General features: G+C 42.2%; 1 protein-coding gene across 1 annotated transcript; it reads right to left on the bottom strand.

Annotated features, from left to right (window-relative positions):
* Nucleotides 1-1,075: 1,075 nt before the first annotated feature.
* LOC142196747 (lysosomal amino acid transporter 1 homolog) lies at nucleotides 1,076-10,772 on the bottom strand. The gene is made up of 7 exons (XM_075266722.1): nucleotides 10,466-10,772; nucleotides 7,321-7,450; nucleotides 6,720-6,807; nucleotides 4,738-4,862; nucleotides 3,475-3,570; nucleotides 2,649-2,834; nucleotides 1,076-1,408 (listed from the first exon to the last, which is right to left on the bottom strand). The coding sequence occupies exons 1-7, from the start codon at nucleotides 10,660-10,662 to the stop codon at nucleotides 1,307-1,309; spliced, it is 924 nt and encodes a 307-aa protein (XP_075122823.1). The 5' UTR covers nucleotides 10,663-10,772; the 3' UTR covers nucleotides 1,076-1,306.
* Between the last annotated feature and the right edge of the window lie 1,341 nt (nucleotides 10,773-12,113).

Raw genomic sequence — 12,113 nt, forward strand, 5'->3', positions numbered from 1 at the left:
TAGTGATAGATGGGGTTTGGCTTCACACCGAGAAAATATAATTGATCAAACTGTACACCAACCACTTGCTAAATTTGAGTCTAACCATTCAACCAACTTTCTTAAAGAGGACCTTTTATCAGATTAGGCACAGGCAGTTCCATATACTGCTGGAAAGCTAACTGTGTGCCGAATTCAGCGCACTATCGGCGTTCCCGATCTGTGCCCTGGGTAAAGCGCTATCGGTCCCGGTTCCATAGCACTTTACAGTCAGAAGGGCGTTTCTGACACGGTCAGGAACGTCCTTCTGCCCAGTAGCGCCTATCGCGCTGTGCTGTGGAGCGGGGAGGAACGCCCCCTCCCTTTGCTCACAGTGCTCGTCCATAGACGAGTATTAGGAGGGGAGGGGGCGTTCCTCCCCGCTCACACTGTACAGTGCGATAGGTGCTGCTGGGCAGAAGGACGTTCCTGACAGAGTGTCAGGAACGCCTTTCTGACTGTAAAGCACTACGGTACCGGAACCGATAGCGCTTTACCCAGGGCACAGATCGGGAAAGCCGACAGTGCGCTGAATTCAGCTCTGTCAGCAGTATATAGAACTGCCTGTGCCCAATCTGATGAAAGGTCCTCTTTAATGTGTGTTCACACAGCTGCTGTTTTACTCTCCAAGTAAAAAATAAATAAATTAAAAGACAAAAATAAATGGATGTTGGTCCAAGTGTTCTTAAAGGGATCAGACAAGTAGTATCAGACAATTATTGACAGACAAATGTTATTGGTTGTATAATGAAAAGTTATACAATTTTCCAATATAATCTCTATCAGTTCCATGTGGTTTTCTGGATCTCTGCTTACTGTTAATACAAAATCCATATTGGAAAACTGTATAACTTAACTTTCCATTCTGCAAACATTTGTCAGTAACTGGACAACCCCTTTAAGTGTTTAGTCTGAGGAAATCAAGTTTTCCTGGCTCCAGTTCTTCTCACATGGATCCTTGGTTTATTGAAGTGTATACGGTCCCACTGAAAGCATAATACTGTATTGAAATGAAAAAAAAAAAAAAAAAGCACCTTGAGACTACAGAAATAAATTAAAAGTACAGTGCTTTTACATAATGCAGCAAGGATTATGGCAACAAGTAGTTTGGGTTTCTACATGTAATAAAGAAACAATATTCTCATTAAACAAAAAGTGATAGTTCAATTAAAACTTTGATCCCTTGAAAATATGGAATTCTAAGACTCTTCCTGAAAAGAAGATTTCAAGCAAATAAAAAATGTAAACCAAAATATATGTAGAAAAGTGAGAGAAGGTTGGTCTGAGATCAGTTTTCTTCTTCTTCCACAAGCAATGGCTCCACTTCTAGTGCCAATAGGTTAGACTGCGTGGTCTTGCGCTTTCGATAGATAATGAATTGTGCAGTCATCTGTTTTTATTAGAGTTAAGGAAATTGAAAAATACAGCATGCTTTACATACAAAAAGCTAAGGCTATATGATATATTGCCACCAGCTAAGGTCAGCTGTAAACTATGAAAATTCATGAAGACCAGCGTTTTCACTGAGTCTTCATATCTTTAGTGCCAGCGGTGGATTAAGTTAATTCATAAGGTACATGACTCCTAAGCAAAGCCGTAACCTGAATAGCTTAGACCTCAGTGCAAAATATGTAATGGGCCCTACCTAGATGTTTACAGTATTGGTATATTTTATGTGTCCGAGATAGCTTTGGGGCCCTAGTTCTGGTAGTGTCTGCATACCCTATAGCAACCTTCGGCACTCCAGCTGCTGTGAAACTACAACTCGCAACATTCACTTCCATGGGCGTTCCAAGAACAGCAGAACAAGTATGCATGTTGGGAGTTGTAGTTTTATAACAGCTGGAGTGCCAACGGTTGCCTACCCCTGCTCTATAGCCATGCACCTGCTCCTAAGTCAGACACATCCTCCAAGGGGCCGTGGACCTACTCAGTAATTTACACCAGCTTGTTAGTGGCATAGATTTCAGGCATATTTATGTCCTTGCCACGCTCCAGATTTGGAAAGTGACACGGGTGGCAAAATTGGAGGGGTGTATTCTCGGGTGACAAACTTTACTGCTTATGCGAGTATTACCATGAATAGAGATCTTTCATGCAGCTGTAAGAATCGCAGTCTATCAGTTGAATTCCCCAGCACAACTGTAGCTTGTGTGAAGTAAGCTTACAGAATCTAAGTGAGCTATGATGCTGTAAGCTTGAGAAATACTGCAGCTCTGATGTCCTGCCCAAAAACCAATGACAATCTTCTGGACAATGTTTTTACTTGTGGTTGCTGCACATTTGGACCTGTCAATTTTATTCTGAAAAGGCAGCACTGGGTGGCAAACAGGAAAAAATAAATAAATGAGTGCTCTGGCAGGGACAGCCACAGCCCTGAGCACACTAGCAGAGTAACAGAAAGACTGAATTTGGACCTGGTTTTTTGAGCCACCGTCTCCAACAGCAGCATATAACTGGTTTAGAAGCAATTGTGGCGGTGGTAGACTCCCTTTAAATACTGTAAACCTTTGGTAGGAGTCCTTACTATCTATACAGCATCACCTGGCACAAGTTCGTAAGCAAAATGAAACTATTTTCTAATACTACCTGTTATACATTTGCTTCTAGCATGAGTCCAGAAAGGATACAAAAAAGTCAAGCACAAGAACACCAAAGCTTCCAATTAGCCACGGCAAATGGTGTAGTATATAGCGGTTCTTCTTGTGCCGAACTGCAGGCAATTTCAAAACAAGACTTAACCCGTATGTAAAGTTTCCAAGCATGGCTAATGCAAATAACATATAGGATGTGCCCTCTGTAGATTTCCTCTGAAACTGTAAAAAAAATAAAAAAATAACCATTACTCTTTATAAAACACTACTAATTTTGCAAATACATTAAGAAGCAGAAAAAGCCACAGCTGCACCTCATGGTCTCTGCAGTGTCTCAACAGGACGTAAACAGGTGCTTCAGTAAAGGAAATTCAAAGCTGTCTTTTCTACTGCTGTTTATTAGATTTTACTGATTTTTCTCTCTAACCAGCACTTTATAGAATACACTATGTTCATTACAGCAAGACAAAAAGACTAATCATATTTTGTGCCTGTTCATAGGATAAAAGGAAGGGACTGATGGGGGGCATCCAACTGCTGGGATCACCACTGACTGCTCAGAGGACCTGCAGTCACATTTCACTAAGGCTTCTGAAGGATTAATGAACATTATAAGAGGCAGCTATACGTAGACTCTGTGGCTATGGCTCCTTACAACTATCTAAAAGAAATGCCAACCGATCTAATGTGACGAGAGGCAGCCCAATGGACTCCCTGATGGTGGCAGCAGCATGCATGTTGGATTTCAGAGGAGTTTGGTGAGGGTTGGTTAAAAAGAAAAAGAAAAACAAAAAAAAAACGCATTGGTCAGCTTAGCATTTCAGCAACCACTATAAGGGAAAGTGATCAGACACATACTTACATTTTTATGGAGTTGAGGGAAACGGGAACCCAAATAAAAAACAGAAGAAACATAACCACATATAAAACCGGACATCTCTGTAATCCCAAGAGAATCCTAAGAAAATAAATAAATGGCAAATTAAGAAATACATTTCCTTATAAATAAGACAACATTTCCACTAGTGGCAAAGACTTTCAAATCAATTATAAAATATAGCCAAGTACAAAGATTCCTACCAGTAACAGAACATCAAGCTATGCTAGCAAGTCAGCTTTAGCAAACTGAAGGAAAGTCATGTGATAAGCCTAACCAAGTCCTCAAGTTACTTGGTAAGATTTGTTTTTAAGATGGTTGCAAAATAACTTGTTCCCTTATTTCACTCCAGAGGGACACCGACACCCTGAGGCAGTTGTGGCATTGTGCAAAGGTTGAAAACAAAGACTGAACCTTGCAGTAATGATTAAAACTATGAAAGCTCCCAAGCCCGTCACAGGTATATAACTACTGAGGCTTCCTTGTTAAGTAGTGAGACTATGGGACAAGCAATATATGATTTCAAATGCAAGCTCACTAAGTGGGCAAAGGAAAAAAACAAAAAAAACAAAAAAAAAAAACTATAAATTCAAAAATCACTCTTTCCCTAGATTACAAGTACATATAAAAAAAACCCTCGAAAAACTAAAAAAATTAGACATCCTTGTGTCCATGAAAAACAGACAGCACGTGAACAACATCCATGTGCTGTCTAATTTTCATGGATTCACAGACAGGGATGGACACACCGAAATAATGCAATAGTTCACTCCCCCCTTCCCTCACAGAGACCTATGAATATGCCATAAAGCATTCATTATTTAGTAAGGGCAAAATCAATCATGTTGCCATCATTCAAGTCTGTAGTTCTGATCCATTTCTGCACCCTCATTTTTAAGATCTGGGGCGCCAAAAGCCTGGAGCCCACACATCTTAAGGATAGTCAACTTCATGGAGAAAAAAAAATAAATAATGGGTTCCGCTGGGTTTCTGCCTGAAAAAAAAAAAAAAAAAAAAAAAAAAAAAAAAAAAAAAAAAGAGTCCTGCGAGTTCTCCACATTTTTGAAGCAGAATGGGGAACAGACTCCCCAAGCGCAGATGTGAACTTGGCCTTATTTTGTATCTTATGTTTAAAAATATGACTTCGCTCCAAGCTGCAATACAAACATTGAAATTTAGCATACCCACTTTTTCATTCCTACAGTAAATTGTTCGCCATTTGTTGCTTTTGTAGGTTAAATCATTTACCTGGTTTATCTCCACATCAGCATTTCTCTCTAGGTTCCTCAGAAGCAGCTGACTAGGAAGTAGAACGGACAAAGTGATGCATAAAACCACCCAACCTATACAGAAACCTTTCAGACTTCCACTTCCTACAATAAACAATAGAAAAACAAATAGCTGTAAACTAAATTATGGTCATAAATGTCATAAAGAAACAACTAGATCAGAAAAAAAGCAAAGCAAAATACAAGAATGTATATGTACTACATTACAGTTAGACAAGTCTCTGGAGCCATATAGGCAATACATTTTTATCAGTTCACAAATATATTTTTGGCCATATAGGCAATAGCCTAAATATTTGCTGCTGGCACCTTACCTACTTTTCTTGTTATCAATGTCTATAGGAGTTATTTGCTCACCTGTGAAACAGGATTTGTAATATGACCTTTACTAAATTGAAATATAAATTAATATAAAAGTCATAAACCAGTTTATTGAAGAATTCAAATGCACCCAACCTCTCCGCAAATCAACACTACAGTGTGTACATGAGTAGTAATACTATATTTTGCCATTATAGGACTTATTTTCTGCAATTGTTACCAGTTTTCCCTTCAGCAGTAACTGTATTGTGCAATGCTCTCTTAGTTGGTGGCTGGAGACTAGATGTTGTACACTGCAAACTGGAAGTAGAGGCAAATTTGCTCTAAAGAGGTCTCACCCACAAACATGTAGAACCATTGTGGAGAGGTCCTGTCCTATGTGGATGTGACTAAAGTGCTTTAGGTATAATAGGAAACTTCTATGCAGTTTTATTATCAGACTGAGGCTTCATGCACCCAATCGAGTGTGTTCTGATATGCTGTTCTAATATTTATACAGCAGGCTGTTAAAAATATTGGATATGGAACAAAGCACTAGAAAACCTTGGGGCGGCGCACACTGTCGAATGAAGCCTTACCCCCCCACCCCTTCCTCCATCTTCTGCACTTGTTACTTACTCTCCCCCCATCGCCTCAATAGACCTTTTTAAACATGTGTAATCAAAAGTCATGTGACCTACAGTCTGCAGGGATTTTCAGAGTGAAACGCAAGTTTGTCAAAGTGAAGGGGAACAGGAAAATAAGAGCAGAAAGTATCACAGCAGTTCTAACCATTTTCCGTAACTCATGTACGGGAAAGTCGGAAAAGAAACCATGTACGTCAGACGCATTCACCTGCCTCCATAACTCCTCACCATTTCAGGGAGGCGGATTATCCACTTTTAGTCAGTGTTTTGCCGGCTGCCATGACTATATATGTACCATGACAACAATTACTAGTTAGGGCTTGTTCACATCTGCGCCCGGTCTCCGTTCTGCAGGTTTCCGTCTCCTGCACAAAACAGGGCAGGAGACGGAAACCTGCCGGCATCTTTCAAACCCATTCATTTAAATGGGTTTGAAAAGTGTCCGGCCGTGAGCGCCGGTGAGTGCTTTATGCTCTCCGCGGCGAAACCGTTTTTTCAAACTGTGTCCAGTTTAAAAGAACCGGTTTCACCACGGAGAGCTCAAAATGCTCACCGGCGCTCACGGCCGGACTTGGCATGACAGGTTTCCGTCTTCTGCATGCATAAGACAGAAACCCGATAACGAAGTCCAGACGCTGGTGTGAAACCAGCGTTAGGTTATTTTGGAGACTGACTTGGGTAGACATATGGTTTAATATAAGGAATCGGATCATTTTCTTAAGAGAGAACTGGTCATCAAATATGGTTTATAAACAACTGCAACAGTGTTCTACAAGATGGAACAGCTTTCTAAAGATGTGACTTTTTGTAGTGGGCCTTGGACCTTCTGAGGGATGGCATGTTTGATGACAAGTTCCCTTTAATGGATTTCCCATTTGGATATTTGCAGTCCCACAATACACACACAGGGATTCAGGGATACAGCAGATATTCTTTTTCGTGGAGATAGGGTCCCACCCCGTCTTACAGGTACACACACACACGAATATATTACCTTTCATCTTCTTGTTTTTCAACTTATAGTAGGCAAACTGTGATATCATGATTATATCCATGTTGACATAAAAAATGGCAGTAACAATCTGGAAATAAATAAGTGTAAGATGTGAAATTAACAGAGAATCCAAAGCTTAAAATAAAGAAGGCCGATTATCAATGGCTGCCTGTATTCTCCCAGGGCTTCTGAAAGGTGCTGCGGCCATGTCCACATACTGCTGCATAATCCTTTACAGAAACCAGACTTTAATACAGACAATATTCAGCAGATCTGCACAGAAGGATCAAGCTCACCCACTAACTTGTTTAAAAGGTTTATTCAACACAACTTAAAATACAATGGAGAGGCCCAATACATTCCAACTGTGAATGACTTGTAATGTAGCTTGTTGGCCAAAGACTCTCGGGCTAGGGCTCCTCAGCGACATGTAGCCAGGACCCCTGTACTTCACTCACAGCTACAACACTTAACAGCTCAGCTCCCATTCAAGTGCATGGCAGCAGATAATTCATGAATATCAAGTCTTAGCTCTACCCCTTCACACCTTAATATTAATCGCATACAAGATCTTCAGTACACACTAACAGATATACTGTACCTGGATTGGTAGCTGTTTGGTCAAATAGCACCCGACAAAATTTGTAAAGTCACCTCCCAACCAACATAACAAAAATCCAAGAGAAAGCGCTTGATCGACTCTTCCATTCTTGTGGGCAACATACAGCTGGCTGAAGGGGGAAGGCAAACAGATTAAATTGTGTTAAACTGTATTAAAGGGTTAATACCCAACCACTTTAATAATATTTTAGCTGTCTAGCAAATCTTTCATCCACACTTAGCTGGCTAATGAACAAATATTTTTGGGTGTTCTGATGACATCACTGGACGGCTTTGGTTCAATTTCAAGTCTCCAAGACTGTTTCACTGCACGGCCACCTCACTTTCTAAGGATACGATCACACGGTGCATGGATGAAAAGCGTACAACAATGCTGGCTACCACAGGATTTATTACAATCTAATTATTCATTGAGTATTTCTAGAAAAGAGTTACACAGTTTTTAGTATTGATAGCCTAAGGATAGGCTATCAATATTAGATATGCATGTGTTTGACATGATGGACCCCCACAGATCAGCCATACCAAGACAGCACAACTCTTGGTACTGCTGCTCATCGATGAGAAAGTAAGAACTTCTTTTATCCCATCCCAAGAAAGTTTGACTATTCAGATTGCACTGTCCACTGGTGTAGGAAACTGAGAAACTTCAGCAGTTTTACTGATGTTTTATTAGTTACAAGTAGGGCTGGGCAACTAAACACAAAATAACCAAAACTAAAAGTCATCTTGATTAATCGATATGGTCTAACATGGCCATTGGCTAAAGACTATCACTAACTGTACACTGTCCTGTCCACTTAGAATCGCTGATCTGTAAATAACTGAAAACTGTGCCATGGCACGCAAAAAGGGGAGAGTCCTAAAATAATCATTGACTCATGTAATTGAAGAAAAATGTTCAGTTAGTGCCAAGTACACGACAAGGTTCAGTCCAGGAAACAGTCCCGTGTGTGGGATGTATTTCCCAGGCTGAACTCTGCCGTGTGCATAGGAGTCCCTGCATCAGTAAGTTATGATTCAGTGACCTCCCAAACAGCCTGTTCACTACTGTACTAAACTAACAAAACTGTGAACTTAATACAGCAATCTGGACATTGGTAGTTCACTGCATCAACTGACTGAGCTTTACGTACACAGACAAATTCAGGCCAAGACATAACACTGTTGTATACACAGCCACTTAAGCGTGAGGCAAGTAAAAATGTCGCTAGGTTCACACAAGCGGTCAGCTTTTAGGGAGCGTTCACTCTTCCACTGCTGTCCGCCCTTTGTGATTCCTCCGAAATTTAAGAAAAACTGCCTAGGGACGGCTTGCATATGGTCAGTTTAAAAACCCATTCATTTCAATGGGTTTTTAAAGCAAACCGCCGGTGTCCACATGCAGCCTCTCCACTGTGAAACACTATTTTTTTTTTTTTTTTTTTGCACGGACACAGAGTCAGACATGCAGGACTTTGTGTCCGTGCAAAAAAAAAAAAAAAAAAAAAAAGCGGTTTCATGCCAGAGGGGCTGCATATGGACACTGGCAGTTTCCTCTAAAAACCCACTGAGATCAATGGGTTTTTAAACTGACCATATGCAAGCCGTCCCTAAGCAGTTTTCCTGCAGTCACAAAGGGAGGACAGCAGCGCAAGTGTGAACACTCCCTCAGCAGTTACCTGAGGGCCCCATAGACTATAGCAGGGTCCACTGGTTTTATATTGAAACAGGTGGATAGAAAAGTCCTCTTTGCAAGACTTTTCTCTCTGCGGATTTTAGGCAGAATCTGCGGCAAATATGAACCTAAGATTACCCTGCCCTGGTTAAGACCTGGAATGGTCACTTGTAGGAAAAAAAACAAAACAAAAAACTGCCTGGGGTACAGAGAGTACAGTGGGCACCAGGCAGAACATACACCCTTTATGGGGATTTACTGACCCATCTATGCCAGTTTCCTGGTATAAATGTGATGAATCTTTGATGCTTGGGCCGCTCTTGCACCTCACTGTTCCTTCTGTATTCCATTCTGCGACAAACGTGCACAGAGGGGGGGGGGGCACATACCAATGCGAGCACAGACATGGACACCTTGGGCCAACAAATTTCTAACTCCAGAAAGCTGTTCTCTATAGTAAGCAGATAAACCACAGTAAGTCACAATATCAAGCATTGTGGCTCCACGAAGAATTGAAAGAACACTAAAAAAGATAATGTGTTGTACAACTTTACCCTTGGTTCACATCTGCATTTGGTAATCTGTTCAGAGATTCCGCATGGGGACCCCCAAACGCATCGGCAAGCGGAGTGAAAGCAAATGGACCCCATAGACTATAATGGGGTCCATGTGCTCTCCGCACGAATAGATTTTGAAGTACTTTTCTGTCTGAGTGTTCCCTGCGGAGATCTCGCGGCAAGCACACAGACCCCATTTTAGTTTATGGTGCCCAGTTTTAGTCTATGGTGATCCATGTGCTTTCACTGAACAGAGCTTGCCAATGCGTTTGGCAGGCCAATGGGGGGGCGGGGGTACCCATGAGGACTCCCCCGAACAGACTACCGACACAGATGTGAATGAGGCCTTACATGGCACAAACAAACAAAAAAAAAAAAAAAAAAAAAACATAATAAGGCTAAGAGGTCCATAGGGCTTCACTATACTTCAGCTTCTGGGAGATCCAGTGCAAAGAAAGTTTATAGCAACAGCCCTTCTTGAGAAGTGGACATGAAAATACCAGACACAACTCTTAGGTGACCAGCTTATGAAGTAGCCACATATAATGTGAGTGAGGGTCTGGCGGAGGTGCTCTGAGGGGCTGGAGAAATGTGCACCAATTTATATAATGCACAGCTTTGTGCAGGAGTCTCCTTGGCATCTGGGAGAGGTTGGCAAGTATATGGGTTCACCTATGACTATTGTGCCAATATCTGAGGCTGTGCCAAAGGTTATACATTTATAGCAGAACCTGCAGATGTGAACATATTATATTATTAGAGTCCCAGCATACAGAATGCAGTACAGAAATGACACATCATCCCCATCAGCCTATAACATGCCCAGCCCTGACACTGGCACTGCAGCCACCACAGCTCCATGCCTGCCTGGCACCACTGGACACAATACAAACAACACAAGCAGCACTTACGGCAGTGCAGCAAACAGGAAGCAGCCGATAGAGAGCAGTCCTATGAGCACGCTCCAGTACTCCCATACATCCTGCACACACTGCTCCAGCAGCCGCCAGATCCACGGGCTCCCGTCCGGACACAGCAGCTGCCTCGCTTCTGCCCGTGACATGTTCATCCCGAGCAGGGGCGGATACCGGGGCCCGCTGTCTGCCATCCTGTGCCGTGCCCCCTCCTCAGACAGCAGGGCCCGATGGTTTCCAGGTCAGGGCCCCGCGGCCCCCGGTGTCTGCACCCTCTCAGGTCTTGTCAGCTGCACCGGCCGGACAGATAATCCTGCTTCCTGATTGGTGACAGCAATCCCGCCCTCAGCGTGTCCCCGCCCCAATAGTAACGTGTCCTTGTTTACGTCACGCTGCAGCTGGTCGGCGGCCGTGGTGATGTGGAGCAGTGGCGGCGCCCTGGACTTATCTCATAGGGTCAGGTCACTGCCTGAGCCGCCCGAGCCGCTTCTGCAAATTAACCCTTTCGACTAGTGTAGAATCCTAATTCCTTCTGGCCCCCCTCTATTTAGACATCTTGTCACGTGACTTCGGTGAGCAATTTGTAGCCTTGAGGAGCTGAAGCTTTAGGTTGTGCATTTGCTTGCATTGCACATTTCATTCTTAGCATATCACACACTATGCCAGGAAAAAAGGCTACAAAAGTTTTAGTCCTTTGATCTGATCCTGTAATTCATGACTAGAATATATAACAGAACAGTCAGTATCTTAGTGGCCATACGCAGAACCTGGAAAATAGTCCATGTGAGGGCGGACTATAAGGCTGAGGCTCCACATTGTGGAATCGCAGCTTTTTTTGTTGCAGATTTTGTTGCGTTTTTTTGAGCCAAAGCCAAGAATGGTTACAAAACTAATGGGAAATATATAAGAAGTTCTTATACTTCTTCTACCTTCTGCTCAATCCACTCCTGCAACAATGTGGAGTCTCAGTCTAAGGGTCCATTCACACAGAGAAAAATGGTGAAGAATTTGTTGTGGAATTTCAGTGCTGAAAAAAAGCTAGCAGAAAAAAAAACCTATTGAAGTCAATGGAAGGCTTTTTTTTCAGCACTGAATCTGAGGCAAATTCCACACCAAATTCCTCACCGCTTATCCGGTTTCTAACATTGATGGCCTATCTGTCCTTGACCTTCCATGTTGCACAGTGGCTCTCGCATGGCGAAATTGGTGGAGCCATCCCCTTTCTACGGTAGCCAGAAGCCTCATGAGGACTCCCAGGCCTGCCATAGGAATAATATATGACCAGCCTCAATAGTAACATAGCGAAAGTCCCATAGCCTGCATTACGGTTAAAGCTGCTAATAAAATAGTAAAAAAAAAAAAATTAAACATCAATAAAAACCTAAAAATTCATATCACTCCCCCTTTTCTTTGATCTGAAATAAAGACAAACAAAACAAAAAGCAGAGACAACTTATGCATCCCCACATCTCTTGGTGAAAAAAATTAAGGGCTAGTTCACCTGGAGTTCATGGCACCGGATTTTGACATGGAATCCGCCTCAAAATCTGCTGCCAAAAACAGCTCCCATTTGAAGTCATAGCTAGTAGCGAAAAAAAGAAGCGACTTGCCCTATCTTGCTGCAGATTCTGCGTCTGAATCAGCC

The sequence above is a fragment of the Leptodactylus fuscus genome, chromosome 3 (assembly GCF_031893055.1).
Source record: "Leptodactylus fuscus isolate aLepFus1 chromosome 3, aLepFus1.hap2, whole genome shotgun sequence".
Lineage (NCBI taxonomy): Eukaryota > Metazoa > Chordata > Amphibia > Anura > Leptodactylidae > Leptodactylus > Leptodactylus fuscus.

Coding starts and splice junctions, on each gene's coding strand:
- LOC142196747 (XM_075266722.1), bottom strand. CDS start 10,662: ATGGCAGACAGCGGGCCCCGGTATCCGCCCCTGCTCGGGATGAACATG. Junction 4,863..6,719: donor GAAAAACAAGAAGATGAAAG/GTAATATATTCG, acceptor TGTTTATTGTAG/GAAGTGGAAGTCTGAAAGGT. Junction 1,409..2,648: donor TTCTTGTGCTTGACTTTTTT/GTATCCTTTCTG, acceptor TAATAAAAACAG/ATGACTGCACAATTCATTAT.